This window comes from Lipomyces doorenjongii (assembly GCF_038497915.1).
Source record: "Lipomyces doorenjongii strain NRRL Y-27504 unplaced genomic scaffold V1508scaffold_78, whole genome shotgun sequence".
Lineage (NCBI taxonomy): Eukaryota > Fungi > Ascomycota > Lipomycetes > Lipomycetales > Lipomycetaceae > Lipomyces > Lipomyces doorenjongii.
This window is the reverse complement of record NW_027118145.1, coordinates 40520-65712: the sequence shown is the minus strand read 5'-3', so window position 1 is coordinate 65712 and position 25193 is coordinate 40520. Positions and strand designations below refer to the sequence as shown.

Here is a 25193-nt window from a genome sequence, read left to right as displayed (position 1 = left end):
GTCACACTTTTACTTGGTAATTGTCGTGGCGCGCGTTGAGGCTCGCTTCCTTCTCGGGTTTTCCCCGAGTTGCATGACCCTAGTCTAACAATGAGCGGGTGACACCATACAAAACTCGTAGAACTGCTTAGAACATTCGAGACGCGTGTTGGCAAGCAACCGGCCATCTCGGTTTAGGTCTACTATACGTTTTAAGCCGCCCATTATAATATAAAAATTTGGACTGTGACGTTTTCTCGACGAGCCCTGTCCTTCCATCTTTTTTGGCCCCTTTTGCCTTGTACACGTTTTATTTTACTTTCTGGATTTTAACGACTTTCGATCTAGCGATTTTGAGACGTGAACTGAAGATTTCCTGAGAGGTAGGTATATTTGGTATTAATTATTGAAAGAGGATGATGCGTGGATCAGCATCTTGCAGTTGTGGTGGAAAAGAAGCGAGATTGATCTGGTTGCATGAATGTGACCGATTCAGTTCGAGCTAGGAATTACTTAAATCATACAAGTTGGGAATTGAGATGGGGTATGTGGAAAGAAGCTGACTTGCTCTAAGATCGCATTATATCCTACATTTCTAAAATTCACAATGGCTACAATTCCTGAAGGTACGTCCCCGTCAGCATCACAATATTGAAATTGAACAACGACGACGACAACGACGATCGATGCTGACAAAACCACAGTCCTCTGGGCCCAACGTTCGTCCCAATCTGAGGCCGACAAGAACCTGATCTACCTAACAATCAACGCAATCGATGTCACGTCCCCGGACGTCACAATCACGCCCACAAGCCTGTCGTACAAGGGCACGTCTGCCAGTGGCAAGGAATACGCTGTTGATCTCGAGTTTTTCGACGAAATTGACGTTGAGAATTCAAAGAGGACGATCACCGGCCGCGATGCGTTTTTTATCTTGAGGAAGAAGGAGGCGAAGGAGGAATTCTGGCCGCGATTGGTGAAAGATAAGAGGAAGGTGCACTATATCAAGACCGATTTCGACAAGGTGTGTATAGCGGTATTATGGAATTGTTGTGAATGTAGTTAACAGGTTTTTAGTGGGTTGATGAAGACGAGCAGGAGACCGCTCCTGGCGACGATTTTGCGGGATACGGCGGCGGCATGGACTTCTCGTCGCTGCAGAGCGAGCTTGGAAGCGCAATGGGTGGATTAGGAGGTGCGGGTATGCCGCCGACTGGGCCTTCGTCGTTCGGATTAAACGAGGACTCGGACGATGATGAGGAGGAGTTGCCCGAGTTAGTGGATGATCAGAAGGGGGACGAGGCGGAGGAGGCAGAAACCGAGGAATAAGAGTACTGTAGTGATTGGAAGTGTGTTTGCTTGAGAGTGGGCTTATAAAAACTATGCAAGTGTTTATTCGCATATATGTATAAAATATAGTCGATATTCACCTAGTCGTACATTACTTCGCGAGAACGTATCCATTTATATTTCAAATGCAGGGTTTTTTATATTTAATTATTTCCAAATAGCAGATAATTTACTCTCCCACATCCTCATCATCACTGCGATCCCCATCAATGCTTTCGGCTCGCCGCCGTAGGTCGTCCATATTCCACGCGTCGCCGTCGTCTCCATCGGCCTCGCGGTCGAACTTGCCGTGGTCAAAGAGCCATTTACCACTGTGCGCGACTTCGTCCTTCTTCTTCTGTAGTTCCTCCTCCGCAGTCTTCTTACTCGAGCGATCTTGTTTCCACTTGGTAAACGTCTCCAGTGTGACGGGAGTCAGGTTGGTACCAAGCTTGTGTCGCTCGGTCTCCAAGAACTCTTCCAGCGTAAGCGTGGGTTTATTGGCAGTCGCCGCCCGTTCGGCCTGTTTCTGCTCATTCGTCTTGAGCGTGAATCCAGGCGGGAGCGAATGCTTGTACTGGCACGAGTCACCGCCATTCGGGCACACCCAGAACCAACCGTACTTTTTCGTCTCGACGGCCTCAATGAAATACTTGCAGACGATGTTTGTGGTCACTTTGGGGTTGCCATGCTTGGACATGACAACAGACCGAAGTGTTTCGTCGTCCCAGGTCTCCATGCCATCTGCCTTTTCAGACTCGCGGGCGTCCGTGTAGAGATCCTTCTTTTGCGTCTTGCGCTCGACGTCGAGGTCGTGGCTGAACTTGCACCTCGAGCCCTTCGTGCAGGTCCCTTGTTTGAAATAGATGCACAGCACTCTGGAATCTCATCAGCACGCCAGCTCGTTCAACCAATTTGTAGAATTCTACATACGTCTTAGGATCAACGCCGAACGGGACCTTCTGTGTCTGCAGAACAGGTTTGAACAGCTCAGCCGCCTCCGCCTTCGCCTTGTCAGCCGCCTTTCTCTCCGCGGCGCGCTGAGCTGCATCGGCTTCCTTTTTCTTTTGCAGTCCCGACACACCTTGTGACTCTACCTGCTGCACATATTTCTGGACCTTGGCGGATTTGTTTTTCTGTTATCACGAGTTAGTCGGTCGTCCGATACTTAGTATTTTCTTGGCGGAGAAGACGCGGGGAGGTGTGGAGGGCTGGCACGAAACTCACGTTTTTGAGACCGAACGTCTTGTCGGCGACGGACTGCTGTTTCTTTGCGATTTGTGAGCGATCCGGTTTATTGGCTTTCGCGGATTTTGGCGGCATGGTCGGGTCGTTTTATTTAGAGATGCTCGGTACTTTTTGGCTAGTCACAAAAAAAAAAACGGAAAAGCGTTGTTGAAGACCAATGTCGAGAGATGATGAAAAGGTAGAACCAAGCCGAAGGCGGCAAAGCGATTTGGTGATTCAATGCGATTCGGACCCTTTTAGAAATTAAAAAAAAAAAAAAAAGACGAAATCCTCCCCCTCCTGGCCCTTGTAAATTGTGCCCTTTTTTTCGTGGCCCGATGTTGAAAAAAGTACGTCGCTGAGATAAAATATATACCGAACACGGTGATGATGATGGTCGCGACTCGCCGAATTAACGAGACTACGAAATATATGGAACAGATTTACCCACGAAAAAAAAATCGCCAAATGTTAAATATGTCTACCACTAGCTCGCTGGAGAGAGTTGGGAGTAGTGGTAGCTGGCGAAATTGACACATCATAGTTTATGTCCCAAACATCTGAGAGCGGTTGACAATTCAGCGCCGGTGGCCGTATAGTATAATAGCACCGATCGGATTAGCGGTCGTTCGAATTTGCGGAGTCAATTGAGGTACAAGAAGAGCCGAACAAGATGATGAGTGACAAGCAACTTGAGAGTGTGGCAACTGGACTGGGCATTGTAATGCTGGGACTTATTGTTGTGTATCATTTCATCAGCAACAACACGAAGCCAAAAGAAAATTGAACGCACTGGGTGGACTGCGAAGGAGGAAGGCTGTGTGGTAGTGTTTGTGATTCAGCTGAATCAAATGCCAAAGGCCAGTTGTCTTGCAACTACGAGAGGTGAAGGGTTCTTTATAAATCAAGTTGGGTTACTACATACGATATGCTAAATAAATAGAATGGAGTATAGGTATGAGATGCAGTCGCTATTCACTACATATGATCGAAGCGGCTAATTGAAGTTTTAGATGCGAATTAATTATGAAGATGGATCAAGGGGGGCGATATCTGGAACGATATGAAGTGTAATATTTGTATTATATTTTACAATTGTTGCATGCGCAAAGTGCACGGTTCTTACGACAATTGGAATTGGTAGTACATATACAAGAAAAGCAAAGTAATAAAGAAATCGGTGTGCTACTACAGTATATTTAGCCTAAAATGTGCCGGATGAATGGAAAATGAGTGTGCTGTGGGTTTGTATCTGATATATCGAATCTGAGTAGTATCGTGATTATCAAGTCAGATTGTTATTAGATAGAGATCCGATAAATTGCGATCAATCGATAAATTTAACAGCGACATTGGGTGAAGGGGGCAGCAATGACGTTGGGTGTAAATGGACACCGGAAAGGTCGTCTGAAGATGTGAGATCACGTCTTTGTTGAGCTGTCAGTTTGGCTCGAATCGCATTTGTCCGGATGCCCACGCTAATTTTAGACCTGCGAGGACATCTGTAAATCTGCCGCTCACTACGAGCCTGCATTAAGCGTCCTGATATTGGCCAAACGCTGCGAATGTGATGCGGGGTGGTGGGTGTGAGCACAATACGACAATTTTGAGCTTTGAACCGCAAGTCTCAAAGGTTGGATCAGTTGGCGCTGACCTCGGATCTGCCATCTACAACATATGTGCCGTAGCCATTTATATGGATGCAATAATATATTATGACGCTGGCCTACTCAGTACCCGTACCAGTCCAGAAGTGCAATTGTCACAACTATGTACAGGACGCTCAATGCGCTGCCCTTGCACTTGTGGCGACGGGTACCTTATAGGTAGTGTCGGTCATCGCGAAGAGGGTAGCAGCGAGCTTAAGAAAAAGCGGTTGCTCATCAGTGCTAATATGAGTCGTGTTAAGTGAATATAGCGCACGAGGCACGCCCTTATATTATTGTCAGGTGAGAGCTGCGCGAATGAAGATTAACGTACTGCATTGGAATTAGAACGCGTTGGGCACGACGCGTCAGCAAAGAACACCCCGAAAAACGCGTCTGCGGGTCGCAACTCGGCAGCCTATCGCACGCGCGCGTGACAGGCGATGGACTGATTCTTGGGTCGTCTAGACTCTACGGTCACAGGACGCGACGCGACGCGAGCCGAACGCGAGCCGGACGCGAGACGCGGGCAGCGAGCGCACAAGTAACACATGCCAGCGGCCGCTTCTGTACGCCGGCAGCCTTGCTGCTCGCTGCTCGCACATCGCCGAGTGTCCAAGCGTCTTTGATGCCGCCAGCTGACCCAGCGGCAGAAACAACAAGCACAGCCACGGAGGCATATCACCTTATCACTTATCACCCACGCGGCGCTGGTGTGGCGGTGCCGAGGACAACGGCAAAACCGATCGTCTCCGCAAATTTTCACCGTTGTCGGCAGCATAAGTGTCGCGCTGCAGCGCACCGGCACCGGCACCAGCCATCGCTCTCCGCACGGCGGGTAAATGCGTTTGTGCGCAACGTTAGCGAACTAATCTGCGCGCCCCACGCTGCCCGATTACGTCGGTGTCGCTCGATGGCTTGGCTTGTCTGCGTAGTGCCCTACTTTTCGACATCTGGTTAGTCGGTCAAAGGGGAACTTCAGTACTGTCACCCATGCGAATACGGGCAATTATTCTAGTGTGCGAGAGCGTGCGGCTGTCGCGGAGTGTGCACTATTGTTGTGTATCAGACCCAGGCCTGTTTTTGCATTGGTGGGCCCGAATCTCGTACTGGCTCGATTGATCGATAGATCATCCTCCACTGTAGCCGAACTGGCCAACATGCAGTAGCACCAGCAGCAGCCCTACTGTCTACTGATGATCGCCTGATATTTGCGCTAACAGCATGAACCCTCAATGTCGCCTGCGGCAGCCAGACAGGTCTGGCTTGCCAGATGGCTTGCGGCGGTGCTGATAACCAGCTATCAGATCCACCACCGGACTCATAGATCATCGTATTACGAGTGGCAGGCGCCGCGACCGCCAAGTGGCAGCACGTGGCGGTACGTCACCTGATGGGTCCCCCCAATGCACATGCGGCTCGGCGCCGTATCACTTGCGTCCCAACCGCAACGGATAGCCGCACTTCCCGCGTAACCGCACCGGTACCTTGGGTGTTTGGAGCTTTTCATCTTTTTGCATCCTTTTTTTTGCTCATCCTTCCAGCAACCAACCTCTTCATCCTCCAATATTCCCACCCCATTGTACCTGTCCTGCCTCCTTCGGACACTACTACTGCTGCCTGTCTTGCTGCCTGCGTCACAAGTGCCTTTTTGGCCAGCATGACGCTCGCGCCTGATCCCCGTGCTTCCCGCCCGCACGGTGGGGGCGTGCATGATCAAGCCTCTTCATCGTCATCCGTACACCACTCGTCCTCGACGGCCTCTGCGCCCGCGGCTTCCTCTGCTGCTCCTGCTGCCGCTCCGCCTGTTTGTCAGAATTGCGCTACATCAACTACTCCTCTCTGGCGTCGTGACGAATCGGGCCAGGTCCTCTGCAACGCGTGCGGTCTCTTTCTCAAGCTACATGGTCGACCGCGCCCGATCTCTCTCAAGACGGACGTGATCAAGTCCCGAAACAGAATCAAGAACCCGCACCACACAGGCAGCCATGGTCATGGTCACGGCCATGGCCAGGGTCACGGCGGTCAAACTAACGGATCTGGAGCTACGCCCACTGCGCACGCTGGCGCGGCCTCATCTGCAAATGGCACTGGATCTCGCAAGAAGCATGAAGCACACGCAAACAATTTGAATGTCAGTCCGACTTCGCGGCCACAGCCTGCATCCGAGGCAGATGCTGGCGGACTCATGCACCTTGCTCAGGCTCTCCATGAACAACAGCAACTGCATGATTCTCGCATGATCCAACCGTCTGGACATCTTCCATCATTATCCGCGGCTATCAAAGAAGAATCGTCGCCCAGAATGCAGCCAGTCCGGGGTTCGCCTCTCATAAACGCACAGGGCCATCACATTTTAGCTCCAGCCGCTGGTCCGGTGTCTCCGCTTCTTCCGCTGCCCCATACTCTCGGTCCGTCTGATATGTTGACTCCACCAGAAAATTCACCACCAGTTGTACCTCAGCTCGGCCAGCAGCAACTGCATCCGCCCGCTCAGCAATTCTATGATGCAAGATCGCCCGCAATGCCGTCGATGCAGAAGCCGCCTCATTTGTTGTCGCAATCCCAGGGCGCGCAGCAGGCTATTCCGTCCCCCGTTTTGCTTCCGTTACCACATGCTTCCACGCCTCATGCTGCACATTCATCGACTCCACTTGGTGATCCTGCGACGCCACCTTCGGCCTCGTTGCCACCGTTGGTAAGGAGAAGTAACACTCCGCCTCATCTCTCACTGGCAGGACAGCACGAGCACGAGATATCGCCGCTTGTCCCTGCAAAGTCGGCGATCGCTCTTGCTCAGGCTCGTGGACACTCTCCGCCTGCGACTTTGGCTCCAATTATGAAGCCTATATCAGTGTCGCATTCGGTTAATTCCTCTATGACTTCTGCAACTGCACCTATAACACAGTCGAACGCGGCCCTTAGCGGGTCGACTACGCACACCACGATGGAGTCGCTTGTGACTGCAAATCAGACTCTTCGTACTCGTGTGTCAGAGCTCGAACTTGTCAATGACTTGTTCAGGTCGCGTATCTCCGAACTCGAGTCAAATGAGGCTTCTGCGCGGAAATCTGAACTCACGAGACGAGAACTCGAGACTCAGTTGCAAAGGAAGTTGGAGGAATCCGGCCAAAAGAACTTGGAACTGCAATCACGAGTCGAAGAACTGGAGATGGAGAAGGAGCGTCTTGCAACTGAGCGTGAGATGAAGTTCAGAGAGCATCAGCTTATGCAACCGCAGCAGCAGCAGGTACTTCATCCCCACTTGCATCATCAGCTTCCCAAGTTACCGTTACCGCAGACTCCGGCATCACCTGCTTTAGAGAGTAATCCTGAGGATTCGGAATTGCAGCACATGCGCAAGAAGATGCGTGTCTCGGATCTAGTTGGTGGATCGGATGAGACCGGGGTCAGTTCTGCGACCCCTCCTCAGCCACCGCAGTCCGTGTCGCGAACTGGGACTCCATTGCAGCAGATCCTCTCGCCGCAAGTTTCACACCATCAGTCGCACACTCAGCATTTGATCCCTCCACTTCAGCTGTCGCCGAGCAACGGCAACAGCAACGGCGGATACAACGTCAACGGTGTGAACGGTATCAATAGAATTTCGCTTCCGTCAGTAAGCAGTATCACCTTGCCGCCGATTACGGCTCCGGGTGATTGCGGCAACGGCAGTGGGCGATGAGCAGTGCGCCAAAAAAAACGACACATTGGTGTCGGTGACGACGGATTGGAGTCAACCTTTGTCAAATGTGTATTTTTATTTTATGGGTTGTTATGTTGATATTTTCTTTCCGTTATATTATTAGGCTATATATATATATATATTTTAATTGTTATTCAAGGGACGGGAAGGGTCAGTTGCTATTTGCCATGTATTTTGTATTTTCGTGTTCTTGTTTTGAGTGTGTTATCGGAGTACCCTGTGAGAACAAAAGTTAATGTTTTTGATTGTAGTTTTTGCCTATTTTGATTTCTTGTCAAATATTGCTATCACTATATGTTAATACTTCTATATTTAATTGTTACTATATTTATATCTCGTGTATTTTTGTATGTTCTTGATTTGATTACGAGAATAGGTTAGTTATCAAGTGTGGATCTAAATACTTTTTTATTTGGCTGTAGGAATTAGGAACTTTTAGCGATCTGGTTAATACGTTTGTATGTATGTGAGTTTACTTAAATATGTATATATGAGTATTATCTATCATCGATACATATTCATCATCATTATCTTAACTCGTCTTGAACAAAGCCATCGTACAAAGTGTGCGTTGATAGCTTTGACCATAGTATCGTTAAATTATGTTCCCCAGGCCATCTGAGTATACATTGCTGATAATTTACGCGTTTTGTAGTGCGTTCTCTGTGACAGTCCTAGGGCTTCATTGGCGACTCTCTAGGGCATGCTTATCAGGCTTTTCAGAAAGCAGTCACAGGCCTCAGCTCCGTCATTGAAGCATAATGCATATTCATTGACACAGATATTACCATAACTTCCTTAATATCGACGGTTATGGCACGCATGTGAGCAGATACCTTTGCGCTCCCCATAGCAAATACTCCAAACAGCCATACTAAAAGAGCGTACCATATTTTCGAAACCCTATTCCTGTGACCCCCCGTCTTCGTGCACGCAATGCGCCGTTGACGGACCAAATTGCGTCGCCCGCCACTTTGAATTCACGCTCACGTTTTCAATTTCCTACAGCTAATCTTGCAATCAACTCCATCCCTTTTTTATATTAATTATATCTAATTTTGAAAAAGTACATTAAATAGTCAAGATGGTATGTCTTAATTTTCGTGTTCGGCTTTATTCGGAAGGATGGTTGTGCAAAGGGAACTTTTTGAGAATTGCTTTCAAAAGTTTTGTGTTTGCTATCGCCGATGGGGACGATCACCGCAGTGTCTCGGACTGATTTTGCTAACGATGATGACTATATAGGTTTTGGCTCAGGATCTTGTATGTCTCCTTGTTTACATTATTAATCCTGGGGAAATAGATGAGATGATTGGTGATGGGTGTTGTGCGCGGGATTGAGGGTGGATGTTTGACAGGGTGATTCAGCTGGGGATTGGACAGTTACGGAAACGACAACAACGGTTTATGAGGAGGATGGCCGTGAATGATTGATAGATGGTTCGGATTTTAGACGGCGTGATTGGAACAAGATCCGTCAGGTTCAAAGTCATTCCACCCCTCACTCGCGCACTCATCATTCGTCAAAATGATATCGTCACATCACCGAATATCATTGTAAATGGTAACACTAACATTGTATTAGCTCAACCCTACTCCTCAGTCAGAACTCAAGAAGCACAAGCTGAAGCAGTTGGTCGCCTCGCCCCGCTCGTTTTTCATGGATGTTAAGTGTAAGTTTTTAGCTTCCTATCCATGCTGTATGCAACAAGAATTCTAACGACTTGCAATAGGCCCTGGATGCTTCAACATCACCATCGTGTTCTCGCACGCTCAGACCGTCGTCATCTGTGGGTCATGCTCGACCGTCCTATGCCAGCCTACCGGTGGTAAGGCACGTCTCACCGAGGGCTGCTCTTTCCGAAAGAAATAGACGTGAAAATTAAAAATTTTTGAAACGAAAAAAGAAAAAATTCCTACTACTAGGGTGGTAATTGAAGTTGAAAATTGAGACGATATCACATACATAGTAACTAAAAGGGATGGGACAGTTATTTATTTATTAATGTTTATGTTTTGCACAAGATTTATCATCATTTTTGTTTATGTTGTATAATAAGGGTTATCTAAAATTAAATGTTAGCGTCCTTTTTTTAAAATCTGGCTTGTGAGCCATTCTGAAGTACGCGTTCCATTGATCTGTGCCGTATGACATCACCAATATAAACGCCCGCGTCCAGTTTGACATGTTGATCATAAGACTCACAAATCAATTAATCATCGGATACGACTCTGGCCGGCGTAACATGAGACGGTAAGCAACCAGAAAACCCCTAACACACAGATATATGTAATAAGCCATTATTTATATGTGGTGGGGCAAGAGCCAGATCTGGCGATTGGTCTCAACAGTGACAAAAACCGAGAGCAAATTAGAGCCTCTACTGAGAGAGTCCAATTCCACAATGCCCAGTTGCCTACCCCTGCAACAAGTACCCGACTAAGGCAGGGAGGGAGACATGGTTTTCCTCTGATCCTACAATTTGTACATCAAATCTCCATGGCACGCCGCACGTCGTTAGTGACTGCAATACGCCTGCATGCGCAATTGGCCGTTCACTATGAAAAGACCTGTGGAATATCGTGAGTTGCTTGCGAGGAAAGAGACACAGAGATGAGAAATCCGCGCAAAATAATTCTCCTGAACGAAAAGATGATATATTACCATGGGCCAAGCCGTCATTAGCGTCCAGCATCAAAGGTCTGTGCATCCAGAAAGGCGCTAAATATTAGAGCCACACTCTAGCCTTGCTTTTCGCCTTATTCTTCAACCTGCGGAAGAAGGTTTATATCCGTTAGAGGTCGTCGGATACTATGGTTGCGAGTTTGCGGATTGAATTTACTGATTTCTTGAGCCACTGTATGAGTCGCAGTCTGTATTGTAAGTCACGTGTTATTCTGAGGTCAGTGGGCCAGCCGTAATGAAATCTCATGATAGTCCCTGACGACTTGAGGAAGAAAATAGCAAGACGTCACGGACTATCTTGACGTATTAATGAAGTATGAACATGTAATGCTGTGCTGTTCACTGATTTCGCTAGGAGCTGCCGAAGTGGTCTCAGTTGCAGTTGCCGAGGACGCAATTTGTGCGGCGACCTACAAACTACCTACATCAGCCCCTGGAGCAGCAGCATCAACTGATGGAATCATCAGCCATTCATTGGTTGATGCTATACTTTTTGTTAGTTTTAGTCAAAAGTAATTAAGAAGGAAGTGACGAACGAAACTGTAACGTCAAACAAATGAATAAAGGACCAGTCTGCGTTCAGCTTCCCCGAACTTTCTACCTATCCCTTTTGTATCTTTGTTTCTCAATCACCAAGCGCATTGATCCATTTGTCTACCGACGCCACTAATGGGCTGGGCGACTGAGCACGGCCATTCATTGAAGTCTGGACGGGATAGTCCTAGTAGATACGTAATATCATCACTGCGGACATCCGAGATCATGACCTTCCTTTTGATTGTCGCAGCTAATCTACCTGGCCATAAAGGCAACTGCCAAGCATAGGCTAGTGAGGTTTATCAAATAGAAGGAACTCGAGGAGGAAGAGGGCAAGGAAGGGTATGAGGCCTTTTATTCCATGCCAGACATCTTGACGAGTTGTCTGCCTTTCTTCCTCGTTCACGGGTAATCTTTGCTGTAAGCGAGTCAAGCTCTGAATCAGCGCGGCTGCTGGTAACATCCTTTATTACCATTCGGAACAAATACTGGATGCCTTGCTCGTGGGTTATCGTAGTTATGGAGCACGATTAGCCGTCGGTAATGGCATTGAGTTGGGAGGAAGAGATCTTCTAGCAAGTAAGCGTGATGACGAATCCAGTGTCGCCTGTACCGGACTTCCTTTAGATAGATTCTCCTTTAGATTTTCTAAAATCTATACGAATGCGAGCACAGTCACTCGACCGTCGGGCGAGCTACTCGCCCTTCTCACTGAAGAGAGTGGCTGTGCGATGAGGCTTGTCTCCTTGCCATTTGGTCTTGCCAGATGGCATGCAAGGTGGAACCACTGGTCTCGACATTTTGTTCGTAATTTGAAATCCGCGGTTTGGCGGGCCGTCTGATACAAGAGGACTTGACGAAGATCGAGCGATGCCATCGCCAAACTGGTCAGTTATGTGAGTTTGAAGTCACAATGTTTCTAGGCCAGGGAATATAGAACGTATCACACAACGATCAAGGTAAGCAGGATGAAGCGACAGGATAGAGCAAGGAGCCGACATTCGTGAGCAGGTATATATATTTCTACGCAAAATGAATTGCTCATTCAGCTTGAAAATGTCCTAGTAGATGAGACCCATACTTTCAGAGAGTGTAAGTCGGTAAACAACAAGCAAGTTTGAGCGTCCAACGTGTACATCACGCTCATCTCATATTAGATTGTTATGGCATTGGTTGTCGAGGTGACAGCCTTGGAGTCTGAGTGGGTAAGGGTAAGAGTACGGTCCCAGCTTCCGCATTGGCCGACCGTGCGGCTCGAGCCAAATACGAAATACGAGGATTGGTATCAGTTGGCCGGGCGCAGTGGCAACCAGAGTTTAGACTGCCGTAGGCTTGGCGAATGTCTCATTTGTGCAAACCCAGGAAGGATCTGTATTTGGCTGAGCAACGTGAAAACCCTGAGCACACATTGGGTCGTGGCCATCGTTAGCTTGCTGTCAGTGGATTCGGGTCTGCGTGGAACAGCTTCCAGGACGGTGAAGGACTAATGGAACGGCTAATGGCAGCAGTTTCCTGGCCCTGCTGAAAGACGGGCATTTGAGCGAGGGGTCACCAGCAAACCCTGACTTAGGTACGGTGCGTATTCGCGTTCGTGTTAGCGGGGTACCTAGAACACGCCTCTTGAGCGACTCACGAAATTATTGCGTACTGACTCTCTTATTTGGTCCATTTATGGGGCAGATGCGTTGAATGGCTGGCTCGTAATTGCCATGTCCAATCCCCAAAAGGGCAACTTGTCCCGAGTTGCCTGCGGCTCTTCCAGTACCCAGGTACAAGCGACTTTGACCCATCTCGCTATCTGACTGAATCTTAGAATGCGCTTTCCTATCGCACCCGCTAACTGCACGTGTCCAGCCTCCGTACTCGGGGCTCGGTGTGCTAACTAGAAGAATCCTCAGGTCTTCGGGGATTGGTGCCCCCACCGGATACGAGTTATTTATCTACCAAATCTGTAAATTCTCTGAAAATTTTGTTTTGGGAACATTCAAACTAATAAACCATGGTCTAATCTGCTATCTGCAGATTAATTATTACGCTAGCATGATAACGGCCTGTGGCAGTCTGTGGCAGTCTCGATAATTACTCATAGGCAGAGGCCGTATAATTTTCATACATAATTTGGCGATCTCCTGCAATGCGAAATAATGTGGCTGCATCTCCGATCATGCCCTCTGACAGAGTCGTCTTATCGCGCGAATCTTGGCCAGTCCTCCAATCCTCGAGCACTTAGGCCCTGGCCAGTGCGCTCGATGCTTGTCTGACGGGCATTGCCCGTGTCAGACCTTCTCATGTACTACTATTTTTGCGGGTTTCATGGCGTACCTTTTGTCCCACAGACCAGTGTTTGGTTTTGGATTGAGAGCCCTTTATCGGCACTCTCAATTGCCGGTCGTGTCTCCTGGTGACTCCAGGTACACTGAGCCATCGCCCACGCTGATGTCGTACCTATCTATGATGTACCTCCACCTCCTGCATCGGCTGCTATAAGTCACTCTTTCGCTTCCCTTCCCCTGTTCCTGACTTCTTGCACTCTTCGCCTACCGTTTCTGCTACTCCGCTAGCATTCAGCATGACGAAGAAGGACTCAATTTCTAGCTCGTCGGAGGCTGACGCAGACGAGAAGCAGCCACTGAGGGTTACAGCTGAATCAGTATCTGAAACTTCGTCGATAAGGTCGAAGAAAGGTTACTCCGCGATCGCGGGGCTCCAAGACGAGTTTGCTGGCCTCTCTGACAACGATGCAGAGATCCTCCGTAAACAAGTACATGTTCCGAGTGTCGCTGCGTCGTTTTTCAGACTGTATAGATATGCGGACAAAAAGGATAAGATTATTCTGTTTCTTGGCTTCGGAGCTTCCATCCTCGAGGGTCTTATGAGACCTCTCATGTCCGTTGTTTTCGGTGCCGCGACTCAGGAGTTCACTGACTTGCCGACCGGAGCAATGATGTCGATGTTCAATGGATACAACAAAACACATATGGACTACAACGAGACTACAAGCCCATCGTCGTACTATCAATACAACTCGACTGGAAACTTCTCAAGCGAATATGGTTACGATTACGAGGCATTCGACAACAGCCTATTCATCAGCAGTATCAGCAGACTCGCTCTCTATCTTGCGTTGATTGGCCTCGCTGTGTCGATTCTCACTTTCATCAAGTCGTATATTTTTATTGATCGTGCTGAAGTTTTGTCCTCTCGTATTCGTGAACATTATCTGGCCGCGACCTTGAGACAGAATATTGGATACTTTGACAAGCTCGGATCTGGGGAGATTACCACTCGCATTGCATCGGATACTGTCCTCGTTCAGGATGCCATGTCGGAGAAGGTGTCGTACGTTATCTCACATTCTACCACTTTCTTGGCTGCAACAGTTGTCGCCTATACTCAATCTCCCCTTCTCTCCTCGATCATTATCGGAAATGTCATTATGATTATTTTGGTCTCATATTTTGGGTCGAAGGCCATCACGAAGTACTCGGAACGTTCGCAGGAAGGGTACTCAGTCGGTGGTAGTCTTGCCGAAGAATCAATCTCAAGTGTCCGTAATGTTCAGGCCTTTGGCATCCAGGACCGCATGGCGCAGGCATATGACAAATTCCTTGAGATTTCCGAGAAATGGAGCATCAGAGCCGGCTATGCTGGTGGTTTGCAGGCCGGTCTCACGTTCCTGTTTGCGTTCAGCATCGATTCGCTTGCTTATTGGCAGGGGACTAGACTTTTGACTGAGGGTACAGTCACCGTTGCCGTTATGATGACGGTATGTGGTCTTGATGCGCCTTAGTGACAACTGCAGCGATTGACGCCTCTTTTAGGTTATTATGACGCTGTTCCAGGGTGCATTCGCGTTTACTATCATTTCGCCTTATCTCTCCAACATCTCAACGGGCCTCGCGGCGTCGACCAAAATCTTTGCGACCATAGATCGCAAATCGGCAATTGATTCATCATCTGAAGAAGGTGAGCGTTTGGCCGAAGTTAAGGGCGACATCGAGCTCCGCAACGTGCGGTTTATCTACCCGTCTCGTCCCAATGTCACTGTGCTCCGCGACTTCAGTCTCAAGATTCCCGCAGGAAAGACTGTTGCTCTTGTGGGCGCATCTGGTTCCGGCAAAAGTACGATTGTCGGCTTGATTGAGCGCTTCTATAACCCTCTTGCTGGCGAGGTGTTACTTGACGGACACAACATCCTGGACTTGAACACTCGATGGCTGCGTCAGAAGGTCGCACTGGTCTCGCAAGAGCCTAGTCTTTTCGCGTGCTCCATCTTTGAAAATATTTGCTATGGTTTGATTGGTACTCCGTACGAGAACGCGTCGGTAGTTGAGAAACGTGAACTGGTTATCGAGGCTTGCAAACAAGCCAACGCCTGGGATTTCATTCAGGATCTTCCCAACGGATTGGAGACAAGTGTTGGCGAACGTGGATTCTTGATGTCTGGTGGCCAGAAGCAGAGAATCGCCATTGCAAGAGCAATCGTTGCAAATCCTCGGATCTTGCTCTTGGATGAAGCTACCTCGGCGCTGGATACCAAAAGCGAGGGCATTGTCCAGGAAGCATTGGATCGAGCTTCGAAGAATAGAACTACTATTGTAAGTGCACTTCTAGTTTGATCAGTATGGTCGTATGATTTAACAGTAGCAGGTCATTGCACACCGTCTTTCCACCATCAAGGATGCTGACTTAATTGTTGTCATGCGCACCGGAGAGATTCTTGAGCAGGGTACGCATGAAGACCTCGTCGCGAAGAAGGGCGACTATTACGGACTCGTGCAGGCTCAGAGTATCGAAGCTCTCAAGGAGGACTCTTCTGAGTCTGAGGACTCTGACGAAGGCGAGGCTCTCTTGGACGAGAAGGCTGGGATCCCCCTTGCCAAGTACTCGACTTTGACCCAGGTCCGCACCTCAAAGTCAACTTCAAGTGCTATTTTCCACAAGGAAGTTGAGGCAAAGGAGCCTGCGTCAATCCTGGAAGTCTTTGCGATGCTGTATAAGATTGGACGTGCAGACCTTACATCTATGCTTATTGGTCTGTACTCTGGCGCCATAACTGGCTTGGCATTTATCGGTATTGGAGTTCTATATGGATTCGCTCTCCAGTACCTCCAAGAATATGGCACGCCCTATTACTACGAGGAGCTTAAGAGGTCACTGTATCCGATTGCCGGATTCCTGTTTATGCACGGTGCCATTCTTTTTATTACCAGCACAACAGGTGGCTGCATGTTTGGTTACTCTTCTAGCCGCCTTGTCCGTCGCATTCGTACTTTGTCTTTCCGCCATCTGCTCCGTCAGGATATCTCCTATTTCGACGCGGATGAACATTCGGTTGGCGCTTTGACTGCTGGACTAGCGAGTGATGCGCAGAGCATCGAGGCACTTGGTGGTGCAACCACGAACAAACTAGTGGAATCTATGGTAATTTTCATTGGTGGATTCATCTTCTGCGTTATCATTGGCTTCAAGCTTGGCTTAGTGATGTTTGGAACGGTTCCCATAATTTTGATCATTGGAGGCTTCCGTTTCAAGTTCTTGGCCAAGTTTGTGGAGCAGACAAAGGAGGGCAATGAGAAGTCGTCTACCTACGCGTGCGAAGCCACGTCAGCTATTCGAACTGTATTGTCATTGACAAGAGAGGAGGAAATTGTTGAGCGATATCGCACTAACTTGGAGGCGCTAATCAAGGGCAACCGAGTGGCAAATTTCAAGTCTGCATTCTTGGACGGCTTTGCGCGTGGTATGCAGTACTTCATTATGGCCCTTGGTTTCTGGTATGGTGGGATTCTTGTCGCACGCGGTGAATATTCTCTCTTCCAGTTCTTCCTCATCTTCGTCATTGTTGTCTTCGGTTCAGAGAATACTACCACTGTCTTCACTTTTGCTCCAGAGATGGGTAAGGCTTTGAATGCTGGTCGCAGCATTAAGACTTTGTTAGAGTCCGTTCCTGAGATCGACGCCTGGAGTTCCGAGGGCGATGTTATCCCTGAGGAAGAAGTTAATGGTGAGATCGAGTTCCGAGACGTTCATTTCCGATATCCGACGCGGCCTGAGGTGCCTGTTCTCAGAGGCCTGAATCTGTCTGTCAAGAAGGGCCAGTTCGTGGCTTTGGTTGGATCGTCTGGATGCGGTAAGAGTACGACGATTGGCTTGATCGAGTCATTTTATCGTCCACAGCGAGGTACGGTCTTCCTTGACGGACAGGATATTGCGACTCTCAATGTTTCTGCTTATCGAAACAATATCGCTCTAGTGCAGCAGGAGCCTGTGCTATACGCCGGCACTATTAAGTACAATGTCAGCCTTGGCTCCCCTCGCCCAGTTTCAGATGAGGAGGTCGAGACCGCCTGTAAGCAGGCTAACATTCATAACTTCATAATGTCTCTTCCAGAGGGCTATGATACGCTTTGTGGCACCAAGGGTACTCTCTTGTCTGGAGGTCAGAAGCAGCGCATCGCCATCGCCCGAGCACTTATTCGCAAGCCCAAGATTCTACTCCTCGACGAGGCTACTTCAGCGCTCGACAGTGAGTCTGAGAAGATCGTGCAGGCCGCTCTCGATGATGCTGCCAAGGGCCGAACAACCATTGCGGTCGCTCACAGACTGAGTACGATTCAGAATGCCGATGTGATTTATGTCTTCGAGAACGGCAAGGTCTTAGAAACCGGCACCCATCAGCAATTGTTGGCCAACCGGGGGAAGTACTTCGACTTGGTGCAGTTACAGGCGTTGGAGAAGAATTAAAAGAATCATTGTTCGGGCCTATACTCTTTTGGATTGGATAGACTAAGTTTTACATTGCGGAGTTTGTATGCTACAGTTTGTATGATTGATTTCCACTCCTTTTATTCCTTTTAAATGATTCGGATTTGATGCATCGGGGTTATGTGGGTGTATAGAGGTTATATTTTTATAGTAGATAATTTATTCATTTTGTACAGTTTGGATTGGACAATAAATTTTTTTGATTGGTCATTTTCGTCGTAAGTTGGAAGTACAGTCAATAATGCTGGGTCATTTGTCTACACGTCCTCTACTGACTATAGTCAAAATTAGTTATCGGTAGTGGTGGGTGAAAACATACCTGTTCGTTTTGAAGCAAGGCTGAAAGGTACGCGCGGCAGGGTCGTGGCTCAGTGGGTCCGAAGCTAAAGCACACCGGAGGTGGTTAGACTTCCGATAAGTATTAAATGAGTAATACGGATTTAAATTCGGATGTCTCGGCGATATGTCTACGGCTTGAAGTTGTTGGTAAGCCATTAAATTTACTACTGGGAAGCGACATGCAGATTAGAACCACACCAGTGGTTGTCCTCGCCAGCCACGGCTTACAATGCTGACATTTTACTGTCGACCTCTGCAATTCTCGGTGCGGTGCACTTGAATGTGGTGTCCATTCCATAACGCGACACGACACTGTTGCCGTCACACAGTAAGAACTCTAAGAATCATACACACAAATTTAATCTGCTTAGCTTAGTTCGTTCTGTATCTTGATGACGCTGACGCGTAGGAGAACCATCATGCAGCCTCACTCCAATATGTAAATATCTTATTCTGGCTGTCCCCCTTTGTATTTTGGCTAGCAAAACAACCGGGCATGGCGGAAAAGGAATCTCTGCTCTCGTCGTCCGACAGCGATGCAAACGAGAAGCAGCCTCTCAATATTCAAGTAGGTTCTGGGTCTGACGGTTCTTCTCTATCGGATGAATCCACCAGCAAGGGATACTCTACAATCTCTGGCCTTGACGACGAATTCGCTGGCCTGCCTGATCATGATGCCGAAACACTGCGCGAGCAGGTCCATGTTTCACCAGTCCCAGCTTCATTTCTCAGGTTGTTTCGATATGCCGGGAGGAAGGACATCGCTATTCTTGCCCTCGGAGTCGTAGCTTCCGTTGGGGAAGGTGTCATGAGACCTCTCTTGGCGATTGTGTTTGGCGCAGCTACTCAAGAATTTACCGACTTACCATCTGGATCAATGATGTCGTATTTCAATGGGTCTTACTATAATTGGTATAATTCGACATATGCAGGCTACAACAATACCCAGGGCGGGTTCTACCATGAGTCATTTAATAGTACGGAATATGAATACGACTACAATTACATGGACAACAGTGACTTTGTCCGGAATGTCAGTCAATTCTCGCTCTACTTTCTTTTGCTTGGACTCGGGGTCACTATTTTGACGTTCACCAAAGCCTTTGTGTTTATAGACAGGGCAGACGTCCTGTCATCTAGGATTCGGGAGCATTACCTCGCCGCGACACTCAGACAAAATATTGGTTATTTCGACAAGCTAGGATCTGGAGAGATCACCACTCGCATTTCATCAGATACTGTGCTCCTCCAGGATGCTATGTCCGAGAAAGTGTCTTACGTTATATCTCACTCTACAACGTTTATTGCAGCCATTATCATTGCCTACTCCAGGTCATATATCCTGTCCTCGATTATCATTGGAAATGTTATCATGATTATACTTACCTCTTATTTTGGGTCAAAGATTATTACGAAGTTCTCAGAACGGTCCCAAGAAGGGTATTCAGTCGGTGGAAGTCTTGCGGAAGAAACAATTTCCAGTATTCGTAATGTCCAGGCGTTCAGCATTCAAGACCGTATGGCCCGGGCTTATGATAGTTTCCTTGCCACATCAGAGAAATGGGCCATTAGAGCAGGATACGCTAGCGGTCTTCGATCTGGTTTGACATTCCTCTTCGCAATGACTATTGACGCGCTTGCGTATTGGCAGGGAATCAGACTTTTGACTGAGGGCAAAGTTAACGTTGCAATTATGATGACGGTATATGTTCTTGATGAACATCGGTGATGATACCTCTATTAACGCTTCTTTAGACTACCTTTACGCTCTCTCAGGGTGCATTTTCATTTACCATTATTTCTCCCTACCTCACTAGCATTTCGACCGGGATTGCAGCATCGACCAAGATCTTTGCTACAATTGATCGTAAATCGGCAATTGATTCGTCATCTGAAGAAGGTGAGCGTTTGGCCGAAGTCAAGGGCGACATCGAGCTCCGAAACGTGCGGTTTATCTACCCGTCTCGTCCCAATGTCACTGTGCTCCGCGACTTCAGTCTCAAGATTCCCGCAGGAAAGACTGTTGCTCTTGTGGGCGCATCTGGTTCCGGCAAAAGTACTATTGTCGGCTTGATTGAGCGCTTCTACAATCCTCTTAGTGGCGAGGTTTTGCTTGACGGACACAACATCCTTCAATTGAACACGCGGTGGCTTCGACAGAAGATTGCATTGGTTTCTCAGGAACCTAGTCTTTTTGCGTGCTCCATTTTTGAGAATGTCTGCTATGGTTTGATCGGGACACCATACGAGCATGCCTCGGATGTCGAAAAACGTGAACTGGTCGTCGATGCTTGCAAGCAGGCCAACGCGTGGGACTTTATTCAAACTCTCCCGGACGGCTTGGATACCGGTGTGGGAGAACGCGGAATTTTAATGTCAGGCGGTCAGAAACAGCGTATCGCTATCGCGAGAGCGATCGTGGCAAATCCTAAGATTCTATTGTTGGATGAGGCTACATCTGCATTGGACACAAAGAGTGAAGGGGTTGTTCAGGAAGCTTTGGATCGAGCATCGAGGAAGAGAACTACTATAGTATGTATTCTTGGTTGTTTTTACCTTATCCAGGTCTAAATTTGTAACACTTAACGACAGGTTATTGCCCATCGACTCTCTACCATCAAAGATGCCGATTTAATTGTTGTTATGCGAACTGGTGAAATCATTGAGCAAGGCACTCATACAGAACTCCTTAACAGGAAGGGCGAGTACTACAACCTTGTTCAGGCCCAAAGTATCGAGGCCTTGAAGGAAACCACCGAATCTTCTGACAGCATGACTGAGGACGAAGAAGCTGGTGCAAATACTGGAATAGAGCTTTCAAATTTTGGAACGGCCTTGACCGGGGTACAGACCAAACGAACCGTTGCCAGTACTATCTTCCACAAGAAGGTCGAGGTCACGAAACCGGCTTCCATTGTCGATATTGTCTCCCTGCTTTACAGCATTTCTCGGCGGGATCTTACAGTTTTACTTATAGGTCTGTATTCCGGTGCGATTACTGGTATGGCCTATATTGGTCTTTCGGTATTGTACGCTACGGCTCTTCAACGTATTCAAGAGTACAATAATCCAAATGACTATGCTCTGCTCAGACGAGCCGTCTACGCTGTTGCAGGATTTTTGTTCATGCAGGCAGTAGTTCTTTTGATTACGAGTTGCGCATCAGGCAGTATGTTTGGCTATTCATCCAGTCGCTTAGTTCGCCGCATTCGCGCTCTTGTTTTCCGTCATTTATTACGCCAGGACATCTCATATTTTGATGACAGTGAGCACACTACCGGTGCCTTGACGTCTTCTCTTGCCAGAGATGCCCAGAGTATAGAATCAATTGGTGGAGCAACGGCGAATAAGTTGGTGGAGTCGATAGTGACCTCCTTTGGTGGCTTCATATTTTGCGTTGCGTTTGGATATAAATTAGGTTTAGTCCTTTTGAGCGCGCTTCCTGTCATGCTTGCCATTGGCTATTTCCGGTTCAAGTTTATGACGGCGTTTGCGGAGACCATGAAGGGTCACCACGCCAAATCGTCCAACTATGCCTGCGAAGCTACATCATCTATTCGAACGGTATTGTCGCTTACCAGAGAACAAGAGATTCTAGCCGGTTACCGCAGGACCTTGGCAGTCATTATCGACGGTAATCGCATTGCGAATATAAAGTCCGCCGCGCTTGTAGCGATCGGTCGTGGAATGCAGTACTATGTTATAGCCCTTGCCTTCTATTATGGTGGTAAACTTGTCGCCAGCGGTGAATATTCGCTGAACCAGTTTTTCGTCATCTTCATTATCGTAGTTTTTGGATTAGAGAATGCGACTACGATATTTTCATTTGCGCCTGAAATGAGCAAAGCTTTGCAAGCTGGCAGGAATATCAAGAAGCTGTTAGATTCCGAGCCGGAGATTGATGCGTGGAGCGCGGAGGGCGGTGTTATACCAGCAGACGAGATAAATGGTGAAATCGAATTCCGGGACGTTTATTTCCGGTATCCCACCCGGTCTGATGTGCCTGTACTCAGAGGTTTGAATATGTCTGTCAAGAAAGGCCAATTTGTGGCTCTGGTTGGTGCATCAGGATGCGGAAAGAGTACGACAATTGGATTGATCGAGTCATTCTATCGACCACAATGGGGTACTGTCTTTATGGACGGGCGTGACATCTCGACGCTCAATGTGTCGGAATATCGAAAGAACATCGCGCTGGTGCAACAGGAGCCAGTTCTTTATGCTGGTACTATCAGGTACAACGTTGCTCTAGGATCACCTAGTACCTTGACCGACGAAGAGATCATTGAAGCTTGTAGGCAAGCGAATATCCATGACTTTATTACGTCTTTACCTGAGGGTTATGATACTCTGTGCGGTACAAAGGGTTCTCTTTTGTCTGGTGGCCAGAAACAGCGGATCGCGATCGCAAGGGCCCTCGTTCGGAAGCCGAAGGTCTTGCTGCTAGACGAGGCCACGTCAGCACTCGACAGTGAATCCGAAAAAATCGTGCAGGCTGCCCTGGATGAAGCTGCAAAGGGTCGAACAACAATCGCTGTCGCGCACAGATTAAGCACCATCCAGAACGCTGACGTCATTTATGTGTTTGAGAACGGAAAGATTTTGGAGAGTGGCACGCATCAACAGTTGTTGGCTAATCGGAGCAAATATTTTGATCTTGTACAATTGCAGGCATTAGAAAAGAATTAGGCTTGGGGTTGGGTGATAATAGACTTGTCAGTTAGCTTTGGTTGGGGGATATATACTAAAGACATAGATTTCAACAGCACGGATATTCAATCTAGAATCTCGATTAGTCTTAAATTCACCAATCTAATCTACACTGTAAAGCTTTCCTAATCCATGCCATCAAATCTTCTTAATGTCAACACGGCACCGTTCCCACACCTTATGAAATATCAGCTCATTCTCGGCCTCTCCACTATCTGCGACCGCCGTCTTAGTATCCTCTAACGGCGCGATATCGACCACCGCGTAAGTGCCCGCAGCTCGGAGCTTCGTCAAGGCACCAGGGTTGATAGCCACAACGTTATCCACTACTTTCGCAAAATATCTCTGGTCCGACGGCACGATCAAGATATCTGGTCGAGCGACGCTCATCTCAGCCAATCCGAGATATGAAATTTCTAGAGGGACGTCAGGCTGTCCAGGGAACACTGGATACAGCGATCGCTGCTGCAGCAGGTTCTTCACTCCTCTGGCCAAAATATTGCGCTCGACAATATCGTTTGCCCCAACGCGGTGAAGGTACTCGACTTTAGAGAGTTGCATGAGAATGTCAATGTTCGCGATCGCGAGGACTGATGAATTGACAGCCACGAATGCCGGGTTACTGAGCCACTTTGAACGCTTAGGCATTCCCAGCGTCTTCTTCGCGTCTCCGACAGGTGGAGTGGGAAACGAGACATGGCGTTGCACTGCCTCTCGCTCGCCTGATTCAGGAACAAGGAACGTTTGAACCGTAGGAAGAGCCGACTCAAGGCGTCGAAGTTCGGCAGTGATTGTTGTCCGAAAAAGATCTTCGAGCGTGTTAAGATTGGCGTATGGCAATTTACTGGGATCGACTAAACAACGATGCGTACCGTCAATGAAGGGGCCGAGGAGAATGACAACGTCAGCCTTGGCTGATATGCACTGATCGATCAGTTCGGTCAGTGGAGCGAAGGCAACGTCATCTTGTGTGGTAAATGGTCCCTTGGCAATAATCATACGCGTCGGAAGCGATGCAGTTTGGCGGAGGGTTCGCAGAGGTGAGACCGGCAAAGGCAACGCCGGAAACGACAGGACCTCCCGGACAATGAACATAGAGCCAGAAGGGTTACATCCACGTAATGCCACAATTTGGCCTGGAAATAAACTAAGCGACACTTGTTGTTTGCCTTCACCCTGTAGCTCAAGCGACAACTTGAATGGCACTCGGGCTCCGGACCCCAGTCGTCTGCTAGTCTCAAGGAGCACTGAGGTCTCATTAACCTTCGATGAATCCGCCGCATGAACCGAATCCGACACTATTCTTCCAACAACAATAACATCTTCATGCGTAATCGCAGCTGGATTTGAGAGATTTTCGGCCGCGGTGACCAGGACCGCGTCTGGCTTGTCGCTCTTCCGTACTTCGTCTGCCAGTTGTTCCTGGATTAGCTCCGCAAATCGCTCTATCCGCTCATCCAGGTATTCTGAAGCCTCAAGCAGTACCTGGCGCATGGTTCTGTATTGATATTTCTTTATGTCCATAAATGCTGTAATTTTGGCTTTCTCGGGCGATGTGTGTAGCCTGTCGATTTCAATCTCGCCGTTCAATGTCTCAAGCACCTTGCCCGCGTCAGTCCGCGTCGCGAACGTACTGTTCCTAATATGTCGTATTAGCTAGATCTTTCGAGCTCACGTCACAATACGTTTTCTTACTTATCAGAAAAAGGCGAGCTCTTCAGTGGCGTCGGCGTCGCAGCCGATCCGGCAAATCTCCGTTTCGCAGGCGTGACTCCCGGCGCAAGAGACGAACCTATCTGAGCGGTACCCCCATTGGCCGAGCGCTGCTTCATTTGTTTCCGCTCAAGCTGCGCCTGAAATTCCTGCCGCAAGTCGTCAAGCAATTGTTTTGTCACTGGAACTGTAGAAATGTCACATTTGCCTGCAAGTTCGAGCCTGTAGGATTCGATTTTGTAAAAGAGGTCAGACGGACTCAGGGCGTAGGACTTCTGTAAGGACTCGCACATGGACTCAATTTCTGGGTCGATATTATCACCCAGATGTACCGCCATGGTAGATTCCTCTATTGATGGCATAGTAGACGTGTCCCGACTGATGCTGCTATAGTTGATGTGTGGATGCTATGGATGGATGAAGCGAGAACGCGTCGAGCAGTCATTGATGCTAGGGTTGGGGCTAGCTCTGCGCGTCTCAGAGAAGCGCGTCACGTTCGCGTTTGCCCTAAGGGAAGAGCAATTTCGGTCCCGGTGACTACGAACGATCGAAG

The 25193-nt window shown here is 48.3% G+C and overlaps 7 protein-coding genes across 7 annotated transcripts; 5 read left to right on the top strand and 2 right to left on the bottom strand.

Moving 5' to 3' along the window:
- Positions 1 to 586: 586 nt before the first annotated feature.
- V1508DRAFT_400002 (HSP20-like chaperone) lies at positions 587 to 1308 on the top strand (the record flags this gene model as incomplete). The annotated part of the gene is made up of 3 exons (XM_066938301.1): positions 587 to 605; positions 684 to 1003; positions 1057 to 1308. 3 exons carry the CDS (start codon positions 587 to 589, stop codon positions 1306 to 1308), a joined length of 591 nt encoding a protein of 196 aa, XP_066793270.1.
- Positions 1309 to 1498: 190 nt separating this feature from the next.
- On the bottom strand, positions 1499 to 2631 carry V1508DRAFT_400001 (uncharacterized protein; the record flags this gene model as incomplete). Its single annotated transcript, XM_066938300.1, has 3 exons — positions 1499 to 2186; positions 2242 to 2444; positions 2536 to 2631. The coding sequence occupies 3 exons, from the start codon at positions 2629 to 2631 to the stop codon at positions 1499 to 1501; spliced, it is 987 nt and encodes a 328-aa protein (XP_066793269.1).
- A 3210-nt stretch (positions 2632 to 5841) lies between these two features.
- On the top strand, positions 5842 to 7866 carry V1508DRAFT_399999 (uncharacterized protein; the record flags this gene model as incomplete). Its single annotated transcript, XM_066938299.1, has 1 exon — positions 5842 to 7866. One exon carries the CDS (start codon positions 5842 to 5844, stop codon positions 7864 to 7866), a length of 2025 nt encoding a protein of 674 aa, XP_066793268.1.
- A 1006-nt stretch (positions 7867 to 8872) lies between these two features.
- Positions 8873 to 9986, top strand: V1508DRAFT_425235 (40S ribosomal protein eS27). Its single transcript, XM_066941405.1, has 4 exons — positions 8873 to 8974; positions 9133 to 9150; positions 9473 to 9560; positions 9621 to 9986. Exons 1-4 carry the CDS (start codon positions 8972 to 8974, stop codon positions 9758 to 9760), a joined length of 249 nt encoding a protein of 82 aa, XP_066793267.1. The 5' UTR covers positions 8873 to 8971; the 3' UTR covers positions 9761 to 9986.
- Positions 9987 to 13679: 3693 nt separating this feature from the next.
- On the top strand, positions 13680 to 17857 carry V1508DRAFT_360255 (P-loop containing nucleoside triphosphate hydrolase protein; the record flags this gene model as incomplete). Its single annotated transcript, XM_066937140.1, has 3 exons — positions 13680 to 14876; positions 14932 to 15708; positions 15761 to 17857. 3 exons carry the CDS (start codon positions 13680 to 13682, stop codon positions 17855 to 17857), a joined length of 4071 nt encoding a protein of 1356 aa, XP_066793266.1.
- Positions 17858 to 18259: 402 nt separating this feature from the next.
- Positions 18260 to 23153, top strand: V1508DRAFT_425227 (P-loop containing nucleoside triphosphate hydrolase protein). The gene is made up of 3 exons (XM_066941404.1): positions 18260 to 19919; positions 19973 to 20749; positions 20810 to 23153. The coding sequence occupies exons 1-3, from the start codon at positions 18714 to 18716 to the stop codon at positions 22904 to 22906; spliced, it is 4080 nt and encodes a 1359-aa protein (XP_066793265.1). The 5' UTR covers positions 18260 to 18713; the 3' UTR covers positions 22907 to 23153.
- Positions 22937 to 25180, bottom strand: V1508DRAFT_425224 (DNA polymerase alpha/epsilon subunit B-domain-containing protein). The gene is made up of 2 exons (XM_066941403.1): positions 24623 to 25180; positions 22937 to 24566 (listed from the first exon to the last, which is right to left on the bottom strand). Exons 1-2 carry the CDS (start codon positions 25000 to 25002, stop codon positions 23066 to 23068), a joined length of 1881 nt encoding a protein of 626 aa, XP_066793264.1. The 5' UTR covers positions 25003 to 25180; the 3' UTR covers positions 22937 to 23065.
- Between the last annotated feature and the right edge of the window lie 13 nt (positions 25181 to 25193).